This window comes from Condylura cristata, unplaced genomic scaffold (genome assembly GCF_000260355.1).
Source record: "Condylura cristata isolate star-nosed mole 26May11 unplaced genomic scaffold, ConCri1.0 scaffold00015, whole genome shotgun sequence".
Lineage (NCBI taxonomy): Eukaryota > Metazoa > Chordata > Mammalia > Eulipotyphla > Talpidae > Condylura > Condylura cristata.
In genome coordinates, this window is record NW_004567116.1 from 47,020,000 (window position 1) to 47,045,679 (window position 25,680).

The 25,680-nt window shown below is 34.9% G+C and overlaps 1 protein-coding gene across 8 annotated transcripts in view; it reads right to left on the reverse strand.

The window, feature by feature from the left end:
- The window catches only part of DLG2 (discs, large homolog 2 (Drosophila)), a 1,159,995-nt gene that overhangs the window by 731,994 nt on the left and 402,321 nt on the right, over window positions 1–25,680 (reverse strand). For 3 of the 8 annotated variants that reach the window (XM_012725355.1, XM_012725351.1, XM_012725349.1), the window contains exon 1: window positions 9,984–10,470. The exons of 3 other annotated variants lie outside the window; for them this stretch is intronic. In XM_012725355.1, coding sequence (XP_012580809.1) covers window positions 9,984–10,292 — 309 coding nt within the window. In that variant the 5' untranslated portion in view covers window positions 10,293–10,470. Of the gene's footprint in view, window positions 1–9,983; window positions 10,474–25,680 lie in introns of those variants that run through there. 2 more of the 8 variants (XM_012725353.1, XM_004683250.2) reach the window with 1 other exon arrangement.

Below are 25,680 nucleotides of genomic sequence, written 5' to 3' on the forward strand. Positions count from 1 at the left end.
ATGACTGGATTAAAAAGGTATGGTACATATGCGCAATGGAATATTACTAAGCAACAACAACAACAACAATTTTTTAAGCAACATGGATGGAGTTCGAAAAGATCATGCTTAGTGAAATAAGCCAGAAAGAAAAGGAAAAATACCAGATGGTTTCACTCATAGCAGGAGTATAATGGACTAGGTGAGAAAATAATAATAATAATGAACAGCTATAGACCAGAGACATTTTATGGGGGTGGAGTAAGGAATGGGATCAAAAACAGTGGAGGGAGGGAAAAGCACTGGACTTGTTGATGGTACAGGGTGATTTGGTGATGGGAACCCCACGGAGAGTACAACTGAGATGAAAAATGCACAAAATGTTGTAAATATATATATAACATGCATTTAAAAATGCTTTTTGAAAAGTATAACAATATTGATGACTAGCTGAATAGTATACCCTATCAGAATGAAGTGCAAATCTGTTCAATTATGATTTTTAATGTGTTGGTGCGAACTACTGTACTCTGAATACTTATACTTAATGATGAAATTGACGGAGTAAAAAAGGTCATGCAGTCTACAACAGATTGTACCAAAGCTAATTATAAAATAATACTTCATGACATTATTTTAACCTTCTAAGGAACAGGTGACTCCTAAATGAGACAAAGAAACGGTGTAAATTCAGACTTTTTTCCTGATTGTCCTCTCAAAGTGCAGTACTGTTCCTTTCATCACCGAACAGCATGACCCACTTGAATACTGAACCTAATTTCTGAACAGGGATTTCAATATTTTAGCAGCACCACAGAACAGCCTAAAACAAAAGTCCAAAACAAAACAAACAGTAATATTCAAACAACTTTTTGTCACAATCTGTTATTTTTAGAGATACTCTGAGTACTGAAAATGTCACTCTTTATATTAAAACCTTTTTATAATTAGTAGTCATAATAACATATATCAAATTCAAAACCAATTAAGCACCTTTATATATATAAGGTCCTTTGCTAGTATTTATACAGAAATCTGTAATAATTTATTGACCAACCTCCTATAGCATGGTGGGATGGGGAAACCAGAGACAACTGAAGGGTGTGCTTAAAGAAGTTGAGATTAGAGGATTAGAGTGGTAGATATTTATCCATGTGATTCACTGTGATGGGTACACTGTACAATGTAACCAGATAGCCATAAATAATAGAATACATCTCCACAGTCAGAGATGCAGCTGAGAATTCTGGATTCAAACATACAATTTAATAATAATAATAATGATAATGATAATAATAATATAAGGATTATCATAAAAATAATTGAACAGCTCCCTTTGTGAGTTAGGCTCTATGTTGAACTTACTAAGAATCTGATTCTCTAATCAGAAAGACTTTAAAAATAATAGCCACAATACAAGGTAACATGAAAAATGTGCAGGATGCCATGTAGAGAGATTTTGTGTGCTAGAGTGAACTGGAAATTATAAAAGACAATGATACTATTGAATATGGTCTTTAAAATATTGAGCTTTTCTTATTATAGGATACCCCATCAGAAGGCAATGGAAGCTGATACTTTAGTACTGAGGTTGACAACTTTTTCTACAAACAGGTAGATTGCAAATATTTTAGGACTACTCAACTTGGCCTTTGTATCACAAAAGTCATCATAGACAGTATGTAAACAAGGGGACGTGACTGTATAGAACAAATGCTAATATAACTGTGGATAGTAAAATTAGAATTTTATATAAGTTTCATTTGTCATCAAATATTATATTTTATTATTTTATTCAGCCATTAAAATAATCTAAAAAAGAACATCCTTAGATTTTGGTCAAAAATAGGGAACAGACTACAGACTACATTTGATGTGTGGGATAAACTTTGTTGACTCCTGGTCTAGTCACATATATGACAGCACACATTAACAGTATCAAATCAAACTCATGGTTTCTAATTACATCTGACCCAACTGTCCTATTTTATAAATGCACTGAAAGACCCTTCTTTCTCTATCTGGAATGAACCATACAGTTAATACCGATGCCCACATACTATACTAAAACTCTCGATAAAGTAAAAATAGAAATAAATTATTTTATATCAAATGTTTTAAATAGTACATTCTGTGAAGTGAGCTATACTAACCAATATAATGAAGTCATGAATTGCATACTTATAATTAATAAATTCACTTTTAATGGAATAAAGAGAACAGATACTATTTCTATAAACATCACAGGAAAAGAGAAAGAGCAACATATGACTGAACTTGTATTAAAACTTAGTGTTAGAAGTGCTAAGAGATCATTTGTATATGACATCAAAGGAAATAAATTTAATTAATATACAGATCATCTATCAAGATCACTTATAGTTGATGTAGAAAAGTGTCACATTTTTGCAACTAAATTGGCTCATATTTATATCTTTAGTGTCAAAATAATTCCTGTGTTACATAGGGAAGATTAATGAGGAAGCTTATCTGTCTGTAATTATATTTATTTACTAATTCATCCATTCATATAGTTTATCCTTATACTCCCTTAAAAAAAAAAAAAAAAGCATGTAAGGGTATATACATTGATTTTCAGTATTTCAAAAGACCTTGGAATTCTCTCTTTTTATTAAAAAAATAGAATAGGAGGTGATTAAAAAAGAAACCACAGCAACTTCATAGCTGATAGAGAAGTTAAATGAAGACTATGAGACATTATCAGAGCAAAACTGAAATCAACTCAAGATAAATAATTGCAGATAACTTTTATAAAATAGAATTGGTATTGTATGATAAGATATTCAAAACTGAATATCTGCTATGATAATCAACATATTTTAAAACATTAAAATTTGCTAAAATTTTTATTTAATGTATTTCTGCCAATTAAAATTTATTGGTCATCAATTACATATCCTCAAGTGATATTTACAAATGTTGACTGATAGTGGAGATCAGTTTCCCTGATAGTGAGTCAGGGAAACTAATATAAGGATCCACAGCATTGCTATAATAATGATATTTTCCAAAGAGGAATAAATTATTGATAAAATTCCCAACAAAATAAAATTCAGTGATTCCATGAATTACAAAGAAATTACATGACTAGGATATTTAATGATCATGAGATCCATGCAGAAAGTGCTTTGTATTTACTAAGAAACTGAGCTATACTTTAGAAAGTCACAAAGTAAAACAAAAACAAAAACAAAACAAAACTAACAAACAAAAACATGACTATCCAGTGGACTATTAAAAACTGTACAGAAGATAGGACAATATTGTCATGCTGAACTATTCTGAACACTGTAGTAAGTGTAGCATCTCTAACCTCCTTCTGGAAGCCAGAATCACCTCCCAATTATTATTGATAAGTAAGTACCTTTTATGGATTTCTAAAATGACTTATGGTGACTTTCCTCTCTCTTTATCTACTGGAGACTACTTATCTGTATTATGAGGTAGTAGAGATGAAGTTTAACATTTTGTATAATGTCCAACATTGACCTATCAAAAATCTGTATGCTTATTCATTTTGTCAACAATTACACTTCATAAAGATAAGCAGCTTGAAACAGAAAAAAGCACTCAATTATTGTTCTAAGACACTGACCAATTTTGCCAGAAAATGAATGGCATTTGAGCATCTGTTAACCTTTCTAAGCACCAGGTTTTTCTATGGAAAATATACTAGATGACTTCTAAATCTCCACCCTTCTCTGACATAATTATAAAACTTATATGCTACTTTGGTTAATTGAAAGATTCGTAGAAAATCAAATCAAGTAAGTATATATTAGTAATAGATCAAACAACATCACAAAAAAGAAAAGGATGGATGTTGTGGTGAAAATATAAAAGGGACATTATTTGATTCTCATCATGATTGATACATAGGCAGGCAGGCAAACACTCAACAATATGAGATGATGCTCTGGGATTTAAGACATGCAATGTCTGCATGTTCTTTTATTTGGCTTTACATTATTTACAATACATGACTCCCAATTCTTTAATATGAATGTTATAATGAATGTTATATGAATGTTAATATGAATGTTATAAAAGTGAATACAATTTGCAAATAACCACAGATTTTGTAACTTGCTTTTTTTTAAAGCAAGTTGTCGGCCCTCCCTGTTGGCGCAGTGTGTTAAAGCACTGCAGTAAGAAGCTAAAACCACATCCTCATGAGTTCGATCCCCACCTGCCCAGGAGGAGATATACATGGTGTGGCAGACCTCTCCTGACCCGCCCGCTGTTCCCCTCAGCAGTGTACTGTGTTGATCTGCCTGTTCTGCTCCCTGCTCTGTGTCTGTGGTGAATCCTCTCACCATCCCTGCACTTCTGGCCTGTACCCCAGTTCTGTATAATAAATAAATAAATAAATATATTTTTTTTTAAAGCAAGTTGTCTTACTCTGATGCCACTAGGTACTGTGGCAGTCAGCACCAGCCCTTGAAAAAAGATTGTATAACAGTCTTAACTTGAATTAGAAAGGAAAGGGTTTATTAGGACCCTAACCAACCCAAGATTCCTGGGAGCAGAAGTTGCAGTAGAATGGGGAAGACTCACCTTTCTGATAGGGTGTACAAGTCCTCCCAACCTTGTCAAACACTCTCATCTTTAAGGTTATTTTCTGTTAAATTAGATATTGGAGGCCTCTGGGTTGGGATTAATGGATTACTATACTGTGCAGCATACCTCAAACAGGTCTGTCTGTAAATATGTGGTGGACAGTTTAGTCATATAGATGCAAGTTTCAAAAGATTTATGCCCTCATCAACTGTGTCCCCATAAACTAGTTACACTTAGCCTCAATTTCCACATCTTTCTTATAGGGATTATACTACTACTCTTTTAGTGTTGTTGGGAGAATACAAAGACATAACTAATGCAAACTAATAGTGTTGTATTTCATACATTGTATGTATCATGAGAACTTAATCAATATGGTCACCTTTGCTCTTTTCTTTTTTACCATTTGTACTTTGTTTTCCCTTGTCCTGCTCATGCTCTGCCAATACTAGTGAACTAAAAGCAGGGGACAAGAAGTATTAATCAAATGGTTTTAAATCTGCCAAAGGAATGCCTATAACTTTAATTCTTTCCATGAACTTCTTATTCTTTTCTATTTCTCTTACTTGGGAGTAGCTGTTATTTTCCAAAGACTAAAAAGTCCTATTCTTTGGCAAGAGGCTCTTGCTGGAAAGAAACAGTAGAAATAAGCACATTGTTAAAATAAGCTGTTCGATATTTCTGGTTGGGCATAAACTGAGCCCATGATTTCAGCCTAGGGCAACTCTACCTCTTGGACTAAAATGTCCTCTGCACTTAAGTTGCTGCAAAGTGTTTTTCTGGAGGCTCTGCAAAGGAATTGTAAGGGAAGATTTACATAGTTTGGCTAAATCTTTCAAATGCAGTTGTTCGAGCAGGATGTTGCTGAGAAAATCTTCTAATACCCCATACCACTGAATATGAATTTTTGACAATGCTAATTCATCAAATAATTCTATTTACGTGTTTTTTTTTCTTTTATAGTGTGCACCACTGTAAATCTGAGATAACACTGAAGGACAAAATGTCACCCCATCATTATGTGGTGCTCTGCCAAATATTTCTGGACATTTGCCTAGCCTAACCTTCACCGCTATAAGTAAGACATCACACAATTCAGTGAGCAAACTCTACAGTCTAATGAAAGATCACAGTAGTGATAATTAATTTGACTCATTATATATTCACATTAAAAAATAATTTGAGCATCAGTAGTAATAAGTGCCATTTATTGAGCAATGCCCCTATTCTAAGTGGCATGCTAGACTCTTTATATAAATTATTCTACAGTCTTATATTTTTGTGCAATATGTTTTTATTATCCTAATTATTGTAAAGAAGACAAGTGTGTCTTAAAGAGACTAAAGCAAGTGAAATACCAGAGAGCTAGTAAGTTTAAATTTAGGATTGTTCAACTCTGCTCTAAAGCATAAATCCATTCTAAATTCTTCCCATTAATGACTGGGAGTCAATAGACAGGGATATAGTATGTTAGTACTAGGAAAGATATGGGGCATTACTTAGGGAAAAAACAAACAGTATTCTTAGAACTATAAACTGAGGCCCAGCAACGCTTCATGGGTCACAAGGTTAAAATACAGAGAGTGGCAGAGCAGACTGTCAAATTCAGCAATGAGTTATTGTTAGCCACTTAAAGGCTTCCTCATCAGGACTACCTGTGACCAAACCCAGTCCACCTCAGCTCTTGATGAACCTGCTTCCAATAACCAACGTTCTATACATACAGACTATGAATAGATCCAAACAGGTTCCCAGGAGTTACCTGCATTCTTGTTTTGGTTATTTTGACCCCCTGAATTTAACTCTTTGCGTAATGAAAAACACATGTATATATATATATATTTTTTTTTTTTCAAGAGTCAATTCAATTCAGCCGGAACATCACTACCTCTATGAAGTCTTCACTGATTCCCCCTTTTTTTTTCAGTAAAATAACTAATACTATTAGTTAATAACAGTAAGGAATAGCTTAATCATAGACATTTTTTATTGTGAACTTATTTTTCATTCACTCTAAACGTTTATTGAGCCCCTACTAGATATAAGGACTGTGCTATGTACTACATTAATAATTTCTCACCACACTCCTCTGAGTTTGGCACTGTATTTATGTTCATTCTACAAAACAGAAAAATCTACACTAAAAGAGATGCAATATCTAAAAAACAAAACAAAACAAAAAAAAACTAACATCTTGTTCTCTTACTCCTCTGTAGTCCTCTGCATTTGAACACACATTTATCACAGAACAGCCAACAACTCTTGGAGCTTTGTTTCACTTTCATTGTGTGATTTAAGTTTATATCATTCTGTATGAATAATGAGATATTTGTTAATATTACATACTGAAATGTATGTGTAAACTGACTTTGCTCACCATTATATACATAGTGGCCCTTAGCAGACACTCAAATAATGCTAACTGAATCAAGAAATTAAGAAACACATGAACAAATACATAGCTTGTGGCCTCCAAGTCTCCTCTCTTCTGTACTGTTTACAACCACATCAGTCTGCTCTGGGCAGAAATGCCACATAACCAACCATGGACATCATTTTCTCCTAAAGTTGACACAATCATCTGAGACATGTATTCCAGCACTTATTTCTGGACTCTGTATTTTTCCATTATCTTCCTATTATTATGTTTATATTAATGCTACAGATCTAATGGGAACATAAACTTATTTGACAAAGGACAGAGCTGTTTTTTTTACTCTTGCTAAAGAACACCAGAATGACATATTCCTGTAAGTGCACAGGGCCTTGAATAACAAGAGTTTGCAGAGAGCCCTGGGCAGAACACAAGCGTCTGTCATGGCCATCTATTACAGCAGCCAGAAATCACACTGCTGATTTCCATGTAATAGAGCAAATAACTCTGAGGACAGGATACCAGCTCCCTGATACTTAACCACCCTCAGGCATGTTCTGTCCCACATGTGGGTCCCAATGCTATTCAAAAACATGCACTTTCTTCATTCTGCTTTATTAAGGATTCTAATGTAAAGTATCACTAGACATTATTCTTTGCTCTATAATATTGATAGCCTATCGCTACTTAAGGGGTAAAAGTATAATTACAAAATTGTCAAAACAGATTGTTTTAATGGACTTGTGTGCATACATATAGACATACACCAACAAATTTGTTTTTGTAATAGTACATGTGTGTTTGGTACATATCTGTATTTCCAAAGTTATGCACATTCTATAAGTGCATGTGTGAACATACATTGTATATACATGCAAATATATATCAAAATATTTGAACATTTTTCAAAAGTTAAGAAAATGTACTTTGGGGGAGAGAATGAACCATTCTTTGAGAGAATAAGAAAGTATTTTACAGGTGAGAAAAGGAAAAAAAAAAAACCTCAGTTTATTTTTCTATGTGTACAGGTATTATATATATATAATATATAGTAAATAATATAAAATATTAAATATATGCATATACATAGAACCATTAAATACTATTCAACATATTTTTTAAAGGGCAGAGGAGGAGGCAAAGAGAGTTTGATCAATCAAATACAACCTTTTTACAGACTAAGATGATAAAGCTTGGACGTCCAAAAGTACGACAACACTAAAGACACTAAAATGATTCTACAGCTTCAATATTTGGTGATCACAGTTTTTCCTAACCAGTAATAAAATGCAGTGAATACAAAAGAAGACATGTAGTACTTGTAGTATTGTGCATGAAAAAGAATAACAGGAGATGGCTGTAGCCTCAATTTATCGGCTGCTCACTGGTTCTTTAATTAGCAATGAAGAGTCTACTTCAATTTGTTAGAGCAAGAAATGGTTATAAATTGAGGGCAAGTAGAAGGCTGACTTTGTAAACATCAAGGAAAAGTTTTCATCTTTAAGAAAGTACCGATATTTTACAGCATGATAGTTATAATGTAGTGTCAGAGATTATGGTCTGCGATATTATCATTTATAAAAATATATCTTCAATAAAATAAACTGTAACAGTAAAGCAAGCTGAGTAAGTTTGCTTATTCTACTCTATAAAAGTCAAAGGCCAGATATGAGTTTATCTTCTTAAACTGTGTGAGCCTTAAGTGGCATTATAACAGAGATATATAGTGGTTAAAAACTTGTAAAACGTCTGTTTATTAAGGACTATGCAGAGTCTTCAAAACTGTCAAGACTACTGACTCAGTTTGACATTCTCATTATTACTTTAAAAAAATATCTGAATTTCCAAACGTCAAGCTCTGTTTCAAGATAAAACTGTTTAATACAAAAATGACAATATATTCTTGATTTAAGACAATTTTCTGAGATATTAGTGAGTGAGTCAAAGCCATCTATATTATATTAATGAAGCAAAAGTCTTATATACAGTCAGGTATGTGTACCTATATTATAAAGACCCAGTGGTATATGAAATTCTAAGGAAAAACTTCAAAAAAAATAGAACATTAATTAGAAATCAGGATTCTTTCTACCTCTCTCAGATTATAACATTTTATTCGGGATTAATATTTACTTTATAATTAAGTTAAAGCATATTTAAATTAATAATATTTTCTGCAAATACAACTTTTCTATTTTCAATCTATACTTAATTGTTCTGTACTTTGACAGTGATTACAGGTGCATTTTATTTATATTTTGTAGCATTTTAATGAAAGCTGTTTTCTCTCTTGTGAAAGGAGGCAGAAAAATGAGTCAATTTCATTTCTGGTAAAATGCTGATAGTTTGGGGCAACAATAAGCTAGGAATCAAATTACGGGCATCCTACATCTGCTTCAAAAATACATTATGAAAGAGTTATCGTTTTTAATATAAATAACTTTATTGCTTCTCTATGAATAAATAGTTTTGTTATTTTATTCTAATAACCCTCTGATTTACTCACCATTACTTCTTTGTCTGTAAAATGACTTACTAGAAACAAATTTTCCTCATTATTGAAAAGGTATAGTATTGTAAGAGTAAAATCTGAGCAGCATACTTCAAATCACTATTTTCTATAACTAAAGAAACAAATGTTCTTGTATCTTTAAAGAGGTGAAAGCATCCTGTCAAAGTTTGTGTTTCTTTCTCTATAAAATAAAAGTAAACTTAGTTTGGCAGAGTAGAAAGTTATCAATAATTGGAAATAATAAAGACACTGCTAAAAGGCACTGCAGAAGTACAATAAAATCAACTTCAGACTAGAGAAGCTGAACTTGAGGAAAAGTCAGTGAAAGAAACTAAGCACAGCATCTCTGCACCTTCACAAGCTACCAGAGATGTGAGTCCACAATACCTATGAAAATACCAAGTTTTCTCAGCCTACCAAACAGGCGTAAACAGGCAAGGGAGAGCACTCAGCAAAGTTTCCAAAGCATGTAACTTTACACAACTTAACTCTCAGCTTTTTCAGTTCTCAAGGGAAAAGGATACGGAAAAGGCTCACCTGCGCTGGGTTGAACCAACCACGTGGGCAGGAACAGTGCTCCCCACAAGTCCCTTTGCCCTTGGTGCTGGTCTTGTGGGGGCTTTTCCGCATACTGTCCCACAAGGTGACCAACTTGGTCCTGTTGGAAGCTGAGCCACCAGGTCCTGAAGGAGGCATGGTCTGAGAATGGTACTCAAGTGCCTGAGGGTTCCTCTGCCAGCCACAAGCACAGGGGGCATCCCTGATCAGTGTGGGTGCGCTCCTGCCGACGTCCATCCCACCGGACCCCCGGCTGCAGCTGTGCTGCTTGGTGAGGTATGCATTCATACTGCACTACTCTTTCCTTTGGTCAGCTCTGCGCAGGAATGTCTCCTCCCTCACACCCCTTTCTTCCAGGCAGTTGTAAAAGTCTTTTTTCCTCCCGTGGATCCCTCAGTATCTTTGACAGCTGCTATAAGCAGTGCATCGTGGGAGCAGTGGGAGCAGCGAGAGCAGCTCTGTACAGCATTATCTGCGGGCTGGTAGCTCTTTGTCAATAGATGACTCAACTCACAGAGCAACTTGACAGTATCCCTGCTCTAGGCAGAAGCAATCAATGCTCCACACAGCTGGACGACAAGACTGTACACTGTGTTACAAACCCTTTTTGGATGGAGCCCCACAGTATAGAATATTCTTTACTGTTTGGCATCCTGTTTTTTCCCTCTCCTAGCTGATTCACACACAAAATACAGACCTCAGGAAAGAGAGCTTCTTATTAGACTAGCAGGACCCTTCATGCCAGAAAGGATACATCTAGACTGGAATAATATAGCATGAGCCATTTAAAATGATGGAGAAGTTAACCTGCAAAGGAATTTGCAACATTTACAGAAATTACTTATCTAGGAAGATTTTTGCCAACACACATACCAAATCACAAAGTAACTAAATAACACCAATATGAACTCTAAAAAACATCAATTCATTTAGAAAAAATCACTGAGATCAGGTTACTGTACTAGAATCTGTGAAAATGTGGAAGTTAAATTTGTACAAGACTGTAATTATATATTAAAATTCAAACATACATTCTTTCTGCTATGAATATTAATTTTTTCTGATTCATAATAAAGCTTTCAAGATTCAAAACTGATGGGTTGGCTTATATTAACAGTGTTTTTTCTTACCCCAAATTATCCTGAGGATTTCCTTTCAAATACTTTACCACAACAAATACATTCACCACAGAGAGTCTGCATTTTAAAGTGAAAGATACATTCAACTCTGCCATCTAGTATTTTGGTTTTCAAAGACAGAATTGTCAAATTCTTTCAGTGAAAAAATGAGTGAAAACTATCCAATTGCAAACAACTGTCTTCCAGAGGAAAATGACTGATTTAAAATTTTCATATAATTGCTGAAGCTATACATAGTATTTGCAGTAGAAAGGCTAATTACTCCAGCACTTAGCTTTTTTTTTTTTTTTCCTCTTGAAACTTTCCATAGCTATTGCCAGAATGTTATCCTTATCACATATTCCAAAGGAAATAATGTTGGTTTGATTGGGAAGCAAATTGCCATCTATGCAGCACCAAGCAAAGATGATGTAATCTCAATATATCATCATTTAATATACAGACCATCACATCCACTAGATCCACCTTATTGGCAGATTACACAGATGCTGGGGGTAGCTACATTTCATCTCTCATTAAGTTGGTAAGTTTTTAATTTTGAAGACCAGGGTTAGTAGTATTCTATATTTCATCACTAATACTGCCAGGATAGATCACTGCTAAGGCAAAAGCCTTAAAAGAATGGAGTCTGATCTTCCTTCTATCTTCACAAAAGTGCCCTTCACAAGTACTGCACAAGGTTAGTAGGCTGAAAACACCTTTGTGATTCAGATGTGCAAATTCAAAGGTCAGACTCTGATCTGCCATTGACCATTTTTCCCAAGTACCTAGCACGCTGCTTTGCCAGCATATAGTAAACAGTTGATAACTACTTTTGGACTGATGAAAGGATTGCTCAGTGGATGTATACATAAGAGGGAAGAGTAGGGGAGTGAAGGAATGGGCTTCTGATGTTGCAAGTAATATTTCAGCAATGCTCCAGAAAGAAAATATTCCTTTTAACTTTAGTGCTGGCATATTAAGGAAATTTGCCCCCAAAATAGGATGATGTCAGTTGCTGGACAGGAATAACAATGGGATTAGTGGTTTTTCATTACCTAAAATAGTAAAATTGAAGCAAAGGGTTATCACGTGATACTCAGTGGGGGAAAAAAAAAAGGAGAAAATCATCTTTGTCTCTCCTCCCACCCCTCTTTCAATTTCCATGCTGGATCAAGTATTAATGCCTGCAAAGAACTTTTGGATTAAATAAATCTCTAGAGAATTCACTTTTGTCTGGTGCCAACATAATGTATAACTATACAGTAAGATCTGATGGAATATAAAAATGCCATCACCCCCAAGTGAGCATTTTGGGGAGTGGTATGTTTGGCTATCTCTAATCTTAACGAACACCTAATTTTCTAGTTTTTGAAACAGATATTAGTGCTCAAAGGTCCTTTGGAATCTTCAGGGTAGACATGGCCTATTCACACTCAGTTGCCTCAAAATCATCTGCACAGTAGTCATTGTGAGTCCATTACAGTTTTGTAATGGTGTGTGCGGTTTGCAGCAAGACAGAAAATTCCTGGCTGGGCAGGATTCAAAGATACTATAAATCTTCACAGAGACCTAAATCTGTTATAATTGGGTTGTTTGGAATAAGCTATTTTTTCCCATCACAAGGACAACAGAATTTTTGTTTAATAACTAAGTATGTAATTTCTATATAGATGAATATCTTATATTGCATAATTACTGTCCCTTTCTTCCAAAGATTTCAAAGACCATATCACACTTTCATTAATCTTATTACAAGATTATACTGAAAATATTTTTTACTTTAATACAAGTAGAATAATTCCAGCACCCTGTCTTCCCCTTCTCCATCATTTTTTAAAAATTTTTATATATGACAAGATGTTTGGTTTTCCAAGTCTAAGGACAGACCATTTAAACAGAAATACGTCCAAGTAGCCCACTGTATCATGAGACAGACCCACTAATTAAAGGTAATTCAATTTGAGCAACTGTAATTGGACAATTGTAATGACCATGAGATGCCATGAAATTCTGCCCAAACAAGAATTAGTAGTGCACAAGTACACATCCTACTTATCACTGTGATTTAACATGGGCAGATGGTAAAGAGAGCAATGCCTAGATGAACTATATCTTATTGACCTCTCTTTGACCTGGCTCTGACTTCATAGAACAATCACTCATTATAATACAGAAGCTTACAACTAATATCTGACTTGTTTTATAAAAAATAAATGACAAAGATTAATAATGAAAACAATTGTACTGCACTAAAGGACTCTGCATATGTATATTTTTTTTCCAGATAAAACTTCCTTCAAGCACAACACATATGAGAAATAAAAATAATTACAAAAGAACACCTAAGTGCTTGCTAAATGATGACCAGTTAGCAGAAACCTGTTAGCAGCCACAAGCAATGTGTTGAATAATAACAACATACTATAAAATATTATAGTTTCTCGTGTTCTGAAAAGTATACTCAACACAATTCTAAGACTGCAAAAGTTAAAAATTCTATGCATGTTATTCTTCTACTAGTCTTCGGCCTAGGCAATCTCCAGATCCAAGCACATTTGCCTTTCAAAATTAAAGCAAGTAAAGAATATGTTAAGTGCTTTACACTCCAATATTATTTCCAAAATACTTAAATCAATTTAAATACAAATCTTTAAACCAAAGCAAGCAGGAATTAATGTGAAAGGACAGCACATTTTATTTTTACAGATAATTTAATAGGAAATAGGAGAATGTATAAAACGGTACCAAATTCCCACTAATCTACTTAGATTTGGTGGGTGTTCATGGTGAGGGAATTAATCTAAATTAATGACAGACTAAACTGCAAAGTCATTTTCAGGAAATGCAGATCTATTATATACTAATGCACTTAATTTCAGTACTAGAGAAATAAAATCATAAGTTATGTGACATTTCCTAGACATTTTGAAAAAACTACTAATAAAAAAGTAATAACCATTTATAATTTACATTTAACTCTTGAATCTAAGTGATGAGCTACACTTTGAGCTACACGCCTCCAAGACTGAACTTATGTCACTTACGTGAAGGTTTCCCAAACCTCTTCCCAGACATACACACAGATTCAGATATACTGTGACATTTGTATACCCTTCTATGTAAATATAATTTACACTTATGTATTTCTCTCAGGATCTACTCTGCTTGAGAGCTGTCAGTGAAGACTCTCTTGGGACAGTTCCCTCCATCAGACTACACAGTGATCGTTACAGTGGATTTGCAGTCTTTAGTCACGCCCTGTCCACCTGGCCCCTGCTGTTTTCTCCATGCCAGAGTGCCTGACTCTCGCTCTACTTCTCGCTTCCACAGGCCTTGGATCCTGCACTCGGTTCCACCTTGCAGTCATTCATATGCTCATTTCCCCACCTTCATCTGGCCCTCCGTATCCTACTGTGGGTAGCTCCTGAAAGCATCCCACATAAACATACAACACAATCTAAGGAAACTGGACTTATGCAACACAGCACCAAAAGAAGTCTTCCATTCCTGTCTCCCCACCAGATTGGCATGTCTGTCCCTCAACTCAAATATCACATTTCCTTGACTTTCTTCCTCTAGCAGAATAGATTGAGTCATCCATTAAACACTTACTTAGTACCTATAATTTTCTATCACTCAACAATGTGTATTCAAACAAGAATTACATTATTACTTGCCATGGCTCCTTCTCAAACAAAATATAAGCCATCATTTTTAGAGGAGGGAAAGGATTCACTCTTCAGATGCATCCTCTGAACCAGTCACAATGTCAGTATTTGTATTTTTAAGATAAATCAAGCAAGAAATAAAATAGCTTTTTAGTGTCACATTAATACATAGTTTGGTCTGTGTTCTTCCTCTCTGTATAAAATGAATAAATAATCATTATATATTTTTTAAAAATTAGCAATATGCTCTTAAGATCATCACTTTATGAAACATTCAATGTGGCTGAGTGATATAAATGTATTAACTCATTTTCTTGAAGAAACCTGCCAGTGGCCTTATAATAAATACTAAACATTGAAGCAGTTTCTGCACAGCCAGGTATTCATGCATAAAAACTGTATGTCCTTGCAGCTGTGCTTTCTCTCAAGTTGTTCTTTTTCTATAACTAGATAATATAACAGAGGGAGTGATTGCCCAAATCAAAGCTAGTCATTGTAAAGAATCCCAAACTCAACTACTGAAGTCACTTTCCTATTAATATGACACAATCAAAAGTTATAGTAATTTGCAGGATATGAAGAATTTATTAGTAGGAAGGAGGGAATAATGACACCTCTTTTTTCCAACAATCAAGTAAGAAAGTTAAAATAAAAACACTATTACTTCCCATGACAAGTATCTTCTTCACTTACTTTTTCATACTGGTAAAAATACCTAATATGAAATCTATCTTAACAAATGTTTCAGTGTATAATATACACTATTATTATTGGTCACAGTGTTGTACAGCAGATCTCTGGAACTTTACATCTTGCATAACTAAATTTCTATTCCCATTGAACAACTCCGCATTTCCCCATCATTCCAGTTCCATGCAACTACAATTCTACTTTGGGCTTCTAACAAATTCACTACTTTAAATATCTTATATAATATATGTGCAATATATTTATAAATATATAAGCCTTTCAATAACCTGATTATTTACTTTACTATAATGTCTAAAAGATCCACCCATATTGTAGCTTGTAACAATATTTCCCTTTTTTATGACTGAATGATATTCCATTGTATAGACAGGCCACATTTCCTGTATTTATCCATCAATGAACATTTAGGTTAGTATCATCATTTGGCTATGGTGAAGAATGTGAACATAGGAATTCAATATCCCTGTGAGAGCCTGATTTACAATCTTATGAATTGATACCTGGAAATGAGAACAAGTGATAGATTTTTTCCATGGAAACTTTACCATTTTATATTTCCATCAATAATGCACAATGATTCAAGATCCACATCCTTCCAAAATATTATTTTTATAAATAATGGTCATACTAACAGGTATAGTATTTATTCTTTGTCAAGATTGTTTTGACTCTTCAGGACCATTTGTGTTTGACTATTAATCTTAGGATTGTGTTTTTCTATTTCTGTAAAGGATGCCATGGTATATTTATAGATTTCTCTGAACACGTAGATTACCTTGAATATATTTCAACAATGATGTCAATACTCTTTCTACATTTATTGAGTCAATTATGTGATCTTTGTTCTATTAATGTTATGTGAAGGTGTGTGTGTGATTGTGCTGAACAATCTTTGCATCACAGGAATAAATCCCATTTGATCACAGTGTAGGATTCTCATAACATGCTGCTATATTCAGTTTGCTGGTATTGTGTGGAGGATTTTTCCATCTACTCATTAAGAATATTGTTTCTGGGCCCTCCCTGGTGGCGCATCGGGTTAAAGCACAGCAGTAAGAAGCTAAAGCCACTTCCACATGAGTTCTATTCCTGCCAGCCCCGGAGGTGATCCACATGGCGCGGCAGACCTCTCCTGACCCACCCGCTGCTCCCCTCAGCAGTGTACTTTGTCGATCTGCCTGTTCTGCTCCCTGCTCTGTGTGTGGTGAATCCTCTCACAATCCCTGCACCTCTGGCCTGTACCCCAGTTCTGTATGCATAAATAAATAAATCTTTAAAAAAAAGAATATTGTTTCTTTTTCCTTTTGGTGTCTTCTGGCTTTTATGTCAGAGTAATACTGATCTTATAACAAGTTTAGAAGTGTTCTCTTCAATTTTTTGGAGTCTGAGGAAGATCAGTCTCAATTCCTCTTTAAACACATGTCAAATTTACCAGTGAAATTATTTAAGGTTTTTCTTTGATTTGGGTTTGATTACTGACTCAGTCTCCTTAATGTCTATATATCTGTTTAGTTGTTCTGTCTTCATGACTTAGATTTCAGACATTTTCTGTTTATATAAATTTATTCACTTCTGTTATCCAATGTGTTGGTATACAAGTGAATACTTTTTTAGTTTCTCTGGCAACAAGTTTAACAATTATACCTTAATTTCTGATGTTACTTATTTGAGCATTGTCTTTTAATCTAGTGAATTATGTTTAAACTTTTAAAAAGATAAAACACCTGCTCTTAGCTTTACTGACTTTTCTGGTCTCTATTATTTCTGCTTTAAAATCTTCTAATAACTTTGGATTGGTCTGTTCTTTTTCTAGTTCCTTCAAGTACAATATAAGGTTGTCTATTTGAGATTTTTTTTAATGTTGGTAATTTGCTATACACTTTTGCTATATCTTATGCATCACATAAGGTTTGATATGTTTTCATTTTTGTTAGCTTCAGGTAATTTCTAATTTTCCACTTTCTTCTTTGACCCATTAGTTGTTTAACATGGTGTTTAATTTCAAAACTATGTGAGTTTTATAGTTTTCCTTCTGTCACAGATTTTCAGATACATTCCATTCCACTGTAGTTGGAAATATCCTTGACCTGATTTTAATTTTATTGACTTTTTTATTTGCTTGGTGACCTAACGTAAGATTTATTCTGAAGAATGTTTCTTGTATACTTCACAAAAATATATATTTTGCATTTGTTGGATGAAATATCCTGCATATGCCCATTAGGTCATTTTTGATTTTTTAAAATTAATTTATCTCTGGATTTTTTTTTAATTGTAACAATTTATTTTTACATCATTTTGTGCCTTTTTCCATCTCAGTTGTAATCCCCATGGACTTCCCACCACCAATTCACTCATGTGCCATCACCATAGTCCGCCATTTAACCCCCACCCCTTGTTCCAATTCCTCACTCCACCCCCATAAAATGTATCTGGTATATAGCTGCTCATTATTTGTTTTTTCTCTCTGGATTTTTGGATAAAAATCCAAAAATTTACTGAAAGTGGGGTATTGAAAAATATTATTCTGTTGTTTACTTCTTCCTTCCTTGTTTCCTATATTTGAAAATTGTGATATTGTTGTGTATTACTTTGGTTGTTTGTGTGCATGCATGTATACATATTCATATATGTGTGTATGTATGCACATATAGATATAACACGTGCACACACATCAGCTTTCTGGTGAATCAACTCCATCATTATTTACTGTTCTTCTTTGTCTTCTTCAACGATTTTTCATTAGTCTGTTTGTCTGATATAAATGTAGCCATTCCTGCTTGCTTTGGTTGCTATTTTCATGGGATATGTTTGCCCAACTTTTCACTTTCAATATATGTGTGTTCCTGGATCTAAGTGATTCTCTTGTAGACAAACAGAAGTTTTGAAACTACTCTATGTTTCTGAATATGGAGTTTTAGCCAAAGTACTCATCATTAGGAAAGGACTTAGTATTGGTGTTTGTATGGTTTTATGTCTTGTAATTTTTTTTTAAAGATTTATTTATTTATTCATACAGAACTGGGGTACAGGCCAGAGATGCGGAGGGTGAGAGGATTCACCAGAGACAGAGTGGGGAGCAGAACAGGCAGATCGACGAAGTACACTGCTGAGGGGAGCAGCGGGCGGGTCAGGAGAGGTCTGCCACGCCATGTGGTCTCCTCCGGGGCAGGCGGGAATAGAACTCATGCGGAAGTGGCTTTAGATTCTCAGTGCTGTGCTTGAACCCGCTGCGCCACCAGGGAGGGCCTGTCTTGTAATTTTTTATAGTTCTTCATTTTTATCACATTTTTTGTAGTGACATGATTATATCTCATTTTCATTTTTTGCATCTTGTACGTTTTTTGATGATTATCATGTGTATTCTATAAATCATCTTATAGTTACAACAATCTAATTTATAATTTCAGATTAAAAGTGATAATTTAGGGCCTCCCTGGTGGCACAGCGGGTTAAAGCACAGCACTTGGAAGCTTAAGCCACTTCCGCATGAGTTCAATCCCCGCCTTCCCTGGAGGAGATCCACATGGCGGGGCAGACCTTTCCTGACCCGCCCCCTCAGCAGTGTACTTCATAGATCTGCCTGTTCTGCTCCCCTCTCTGCCCTTGGTGAATCCTCTCACCCTCCGCATCTCTGGCTTGTACCCCAGTTCTATATGAATACATAAATAAACCTTAATAATAAAAAAGTGATAATTTAACTTCAACGGTATACAAATACTCCACACTTCTCCTTCATAATTTACTGGTAAACTGACACTAAACTTAGAACATAGAAGGCCTCAAAAAATTCTTGTCCAAGTTTTAATCAATTTAAAGTTTTAGTTAGTGTTTTAAATGGGGATATTCTTAACTCTTAGTAAAACTCTTATAAGCATCCTGAGTGTATTATTTCTATAATTCTAGATGCTCTACTATTTCATTTCTGGTTCTGGGAGCATACAGAGTAGCATGGGAGAATATGGGGACTCAGGAATGATACAGACACGTGGCACCACCCTGAGTTTCATGAGGGAGGAAATGGAGGAACGAGATATGCAAAAATAGCATTTTGATATTATCTCACAACTAATGGATAGAGAGGACGGAGGAAGAGAAGAAAGGAACACAGGAAAGGAGAGGAGTAAAAGTTACAAACTAAGAGGAAAAACATGAAATAAAGATAAAAAGAGAAATATGTTGAATAACATAAACAAGAAATGGAAAAACTATAAATGGCCCTTCCTCTGACTGTGGTATAATGGGCACACTCTGAGTTCTCCTTTAAGTAATTTACCTGACTTTTGAAGGTTGTCACAACCAGAATCTAAGAGTCAAATTCTGTGGGCAGTCCCTTCCATCCAAATTTTACATACTCTTATTTTCTATTGCATGATATGTAGTATTTTCTTTTATTTGTTTAATTTATCAAAATGTTTTAAAATATGAGTTAAAAATCAATCATATTCTGACTTGTCAGAGGCAATGGCTCTTTGCTCTTTGATTTTACCTTAAGGCAGGGTCATGGACTAACAAAAATTACAAATCTTCTAGCCGAATCATCTATACTCTTTGGAGACTTGACATTTTAGTAAAGTTTTATGTAACTGTATTTGCTTCACTGTACTTTTCAAATTCATATTAAACTGATCATCTCCTCTTATTTGATTGATATTTATTTTTGCTTTAATGTTTACTCATTTCTTTCAATAAAAATCTATTATATATGCTGTACCAAGAACTATGTTAGTGATTAAGTAAAAACGGTAGATAGAGTAGAAAGAAATACCTAAAATAAACAAGTGTGCTTAGAGATAAAAGGAAATATATGGGAACAACATGGGATGTCTCCCCTGATATTGACTTTGTCAATAATTGTATGTGGAACATCTGGTCCTTCCTACTACATTATAAATTTCCAAAGAGCAAAGATTATCACTCATGTGTAAACTCATTTATCTCGACTGCCTTAAAGTATACTTGTTATTGCTCAGAAACTTAATAAACTTGGAAAATATGGATAATTTTAAAAACGTGTCCTAGGGCCTTTCCTGGTAGAGCAACGGGTTGAAGTGCAGCAATATGAAGCTGAATCTGTCCACAGCCACAGCAGCACTAGTTCTATTCCAGGCCAGGGAGTTGACCCACACAGCATGGCAGACCTTTCCTAACCTGCCTGCTGCTCTCCTCAGCAGTATATGTCAGTAGATCCATCTGTTCTACTCCTACTCTGTTTCTGGTGAATCCTCTCACACTCCACACCTCTGGCCTACACCCCAGCTCTTCTGTGCATACAAAAATAAATCTTTTTTTTTTTTTAATGTGTCCTAGGGGCCTCCCTAGTAGCCTAAGGGGTTAAAAGGCACAACGTATGATATTTCCTCCATATGAGCAGCCACTGCAGCACTGAGTTAGGGAGGTGACCCACATGGTAAAGTAGACATCTCCTGTCTCATTCCACTGCTCCCCTCTGCAATATATTTTAGTAGATCCACTTGTTCTGCTCCCCACTCTATCTCTTGTGAATCCCTTTACACCTACATCTCTGGCCTGTACCCGAGTTCTTGTATACAAAAATAAATACATCTTTTTGAAGAATAAATAAAAATGTATTCTAATTGCAATTCTACCATTAACTTTCTCTTCTCAAAGAAAGTAAATTACAAAGTTTAATGACCCTGTTTGTAAAGTTGAAGGTGTGGATTACTAAAGGGTCTGTACCGTCAGTAGTTCAGAGATGCCAAGTCAACACCTTTAGATATAATCACAATACCTCCCAATTGACTACAGAGATACAGATGTAATTTATTATTATGAAATATGTAGATTTACTATACCATTCTTTAGCACATAAAAAATGATTAAATCCCAAGCATGGTAAAATTTGGGGCTTGTTTTCTCAATTTTACATTGTTTCAATAAATATTTGCTAGATAAAGTGATAGCATGGCCTACTATTTATAAGGATAGTCTTTAAAGTAAGACTATCATGTTCATCCCAACTTCCTCAACTATTCAAACAAGCATTAACCTCCTTTTCCTAGTAATTCTTTATTGTGCCCATCTGAGTTCTGAATACATTTTCATTGCTGCTCAAATATTTGAATTTTGATGGAATTTTTCTCTCATTTGCTACACTCATATTTTTGCATAATTTGATACATTTTGAACAATTTATGCATTGCCTTTCTGCCCTTCATAATAGATGAAGCATGAACTCTAAAATCAAGAATTCTGATATCAATTATGGCCTCTTTATCAGTTTCCTCATCTATAAAATAGGTTAGATAATAGTTTCCATAGGATTAATACAAGAATAGCATGAGCTAATTACTGCCGAGCACTTAATGTTGTATGTAGAAGATAATAATGTTCAACAGGATTTCTCTATCATCAATAGCCATCATTCACCTCCCTACTCCAGGAAGTCCCAGAGACTGGGACTTCAGATTTCTCAAATTCCGATTAATCCTTTCCTTATAATCATAACCCTATACATAATCGTAAAGGTCAGCTGAAGTCAACTGTCTCAGGATTACATATTGATCCAAACTTAACTTCCCAACTCCTACTTATGGGCAGGGCATTCTCCCTCTGGGCCAGGCACCCCTCATCATTAACAAGAGGAAATCTATCAAATACTGTATATTTAAAATGTGTCCCAAGCATAGGTAATTCATGTGATCCTAACAACCCTACCAGGTAGACATCTCAATTCAAGATGCAGAAATGGACTTAATAAGATTCTAAAGATGTTTATAGACATAGTATTAACAAGGAGTGAAACCATAATAGAACCACACTGTAGCCTGTGCATAAAAATCCTGTGTAAAATAGCATTTAATTTCTTTGTGTGCTGGGTTTGCTTTTACAAATACTGTGATATTCTTGGGCCCTCCCTGGTGGTGCAGTGGGTTAAAGCACAGCACTAAGAAGCTAAAGACTCTTCAGCATAAGTTTGATTCCTGCCCACCCCAGAGGTGACCTACATGGCGCAGCAGACCTCTCCTGACCTGCCTGCTGCTCCCCTCAGCAGTGTACTTCATCAGTTGGCCTGTTTCTGCTCCCCACTCTGTCTCTGGTGAATCCTTTCACCACCCCTGCACCTCTGGCCTGTACCACAGTTTTGTATGTATAAATAAATACAATTTAAAAAAAGACTCTGATATTCTTGATTTCTTTTAACCCTTAAAATAGGCCACATGATAGACAGGACAGGGAAATGAGTGAAGTTCATTGCTATAAAATGATGTGTCTTGGGCCGAAACTGATAAATTTTGTCAGAACCATAATTCAAAGCTCAGTGTTTAGTCCAAAATCTCTCCACTACTGCATCCTGTTTTCTGAAACAGCATACTTCCTTTATGAGGATGAACAAATTACATCTCATCACTCCCTTTGTCATCAAAAATGTTTTTAAAAAATGAAAAGCATTTAGTGAACCTAAAACTTATGATTTTAAGTTTGCTGTTGGTATAAAATTTGCATTTTCCTTCTTCTCTGTTCCTATTTTGATTATAAGGAAAGGATTAATCAGAATTTGAGAAATCTGAAGGAAATGGCTTCCTAAACTTGAATGGCTAAAATGAAAACAAAGTTTTTGTCTTAATTATATTTTCTCATACAATTCCAGGAGCATCTGCAGTTTCTCACAGCCACAAGAAAAAGGTTTGAATTTATGTAAACCCCATTTCTTCTGACTATGGAACAGCTTTAATCATAGCAGCTGCAGCTACCATTTATTGATCATCTGTTATGAGTGTGCCAAGAAATACACAGAATTAGAGCTAATTCTTTCAACAGTGCTGGAAGGCAAATTTTATTATTTTCATTTCTAGATGAAATAATTGAGGTTCAAAGAAGGTAAGTAGTGCTGAATGAAGGTCATGCAGCCACTAAATATGATAAGAACTCAAGTCAATCTGATTTAAAATCCTGATATCTCTTATTCTCACAGAGCCTTCCTTGAAACAAACAAAAATAATACTAAGGTGAATAAAAGTGATGTGAGTCTTCTACCTACCTCTGGTCAACATGACTATCTTAAATGTTCCTTAAGTGTTAAACTGAGTCATGCCGTGAGGTATTGTGATTTACAAAACCCATGTGATGTGAAGTCCAAACAGAAATGAGCTGTCAGCTAATGTGAGATGGCGTTCTTTGCCCCCTAACAGTGAGTGTTCATTTAGGCTTGTCAGGCTAAGTGAAATGTGGTTTTGTTCACCCAAGTGTCAAAGTGTCCACTGTGAAATCTTTCAAGCACATGCTCTTTATGCTAGCTCTTACTCTAAGCCAACAAAGCAGACAAGACATGAATAGTATGTGTGAGTTGGGGGTGTGAGAAGGAAGGGGTTCTCCTCCATACTTTTATAATTTCCCAATAAATAATTTCAGTATTATTCTCTTGGAGGTAATGGGTAGATAGTAAGGTGGGCAATACTGCTACTTATTCCCTATTTGCCTCCAGTCTGCCAGGGGTCTTTTCCAGTTAGGCATGCAGTATAACAGAGACCACCTTATTGTACCGGGAGCAAATTACTAGTTAACCAAAGGAGAGCCTTGAAAAGAATGTGCTCACCCTTTTCCACAATGTCACTGATGTGCCAAGTCAGGCAGGTCCCCTTTCAGCTTCAAAGGGACCAGGCCTTTCAGAATAGAAATCAATATCCTCCAAGGTAAAAAGGAAAGTGAATTATGAACTTAAGTAAAACAAATCCTTTAAGGAAAGGGATATTCAACAGGAAGTCCCAAATAAAGAGCTGCAGAGCAGGCTGTTAGGAAACCCAGTAGTGCCCAGGTAGTGACTGACAGTTGTGCACACCTGAGTATCATGTACAAGTACTGTTTGCATCTCTGCACACTTCCCAGACATCCCCATGGCTTTCCCTAACCACTGTCTTTTGGCTGTTTCCACACAATCCATGTTTCTTTACAGAAAATTATACAAGAAGATATGGCAAAGATACCCTTCTGTTGCCTTGATCCTAGAAAAGTTATTTTAAAAATTACACAAAATTAAACCATGATGTTTAGCAGCTGTATTACAAATGAGTCCCCCAACTCATAAAGACACAATTGTGTCTACCTTAAGTTAAGCTCTGACTGAGGTATGTTTTCTTATGATCTATGGTCATGTCAACTGTATGTAATAATTTCTCAAGAAGAGAATTTTTCAAATTCTGAAATTTTTACTTTTATGAAAATGTTCATATTTCTTGAGACAAACCCTGGAATGACTGAAGTCTAATCTGCATGAGTTTGAAGTGCTGAGGGACATTCCTGTACATTCTGCTCATTCTTCCACATGGCAATTGCAATTCTTACCACTAGCAGACACAGAAGTATTAATTTACCACAGAGAAGTTACGCATGACATAGTTTTCTCACTCTCCATTAGCTTGCAATCCTACTATCACCTGAAAATTGACATCTTCAATTTTCAAAGACAGCAAGCTATTATAGTAGTTGAAACTTATTTGCCCACAACATTAACAACCAAATATAGAAAACAAGTAGGAATGGAAAAACTGATTCATTCATTCAATAAATATTAATTTCATGCCTATTATAGCCCCGAGATGTGCCTGACATTCAGTAGTACTCAAGACAGACTTTGTACCTGCTCTGATGTTGATGTAAGACCAGTTGTGGAACCTTGAATGAATAACTAGAGACACAATCACTTAATTACAACTTTGGTAATAGTGATAATTGAAGAGTTTAGAAACTAGGAATATGTAACAGATTTTAGGGACAGCTTTCCTGAGGAAGTGACATTTTAACTGAGAAAGCCTGTATATATGAAAATAAATTCTGTTCCATTCTTGATCAACTTGGTTGATAAAATCTGAACGTGTTAATTTACAATCTGAAAATATATATAGTTCTACAGAAAAAAATCTAAAATGTGAATAACTAAATTTTATAGTTCCAAATATATGCTTTGTTATTTAAAACTGATACCAAGCCACAGTCATATTTTAAAATCACTTTACTTCAGAAAAGAATAAAACAAAAAAGTGAGAGAAAAGGAAGAGAATGAGAATGAGATAGGGATGACAAACTAGTCATTAATTTTTATATCATTTCAAAAATAATAGTTTATGCCATAACTGGCCACTGTCCTAGTAGCAATAATTTGCTTCCTGAATAAACTAAAAAAAAAAAAAAAACAAAACTAAGTAGTAAACTTTGGTA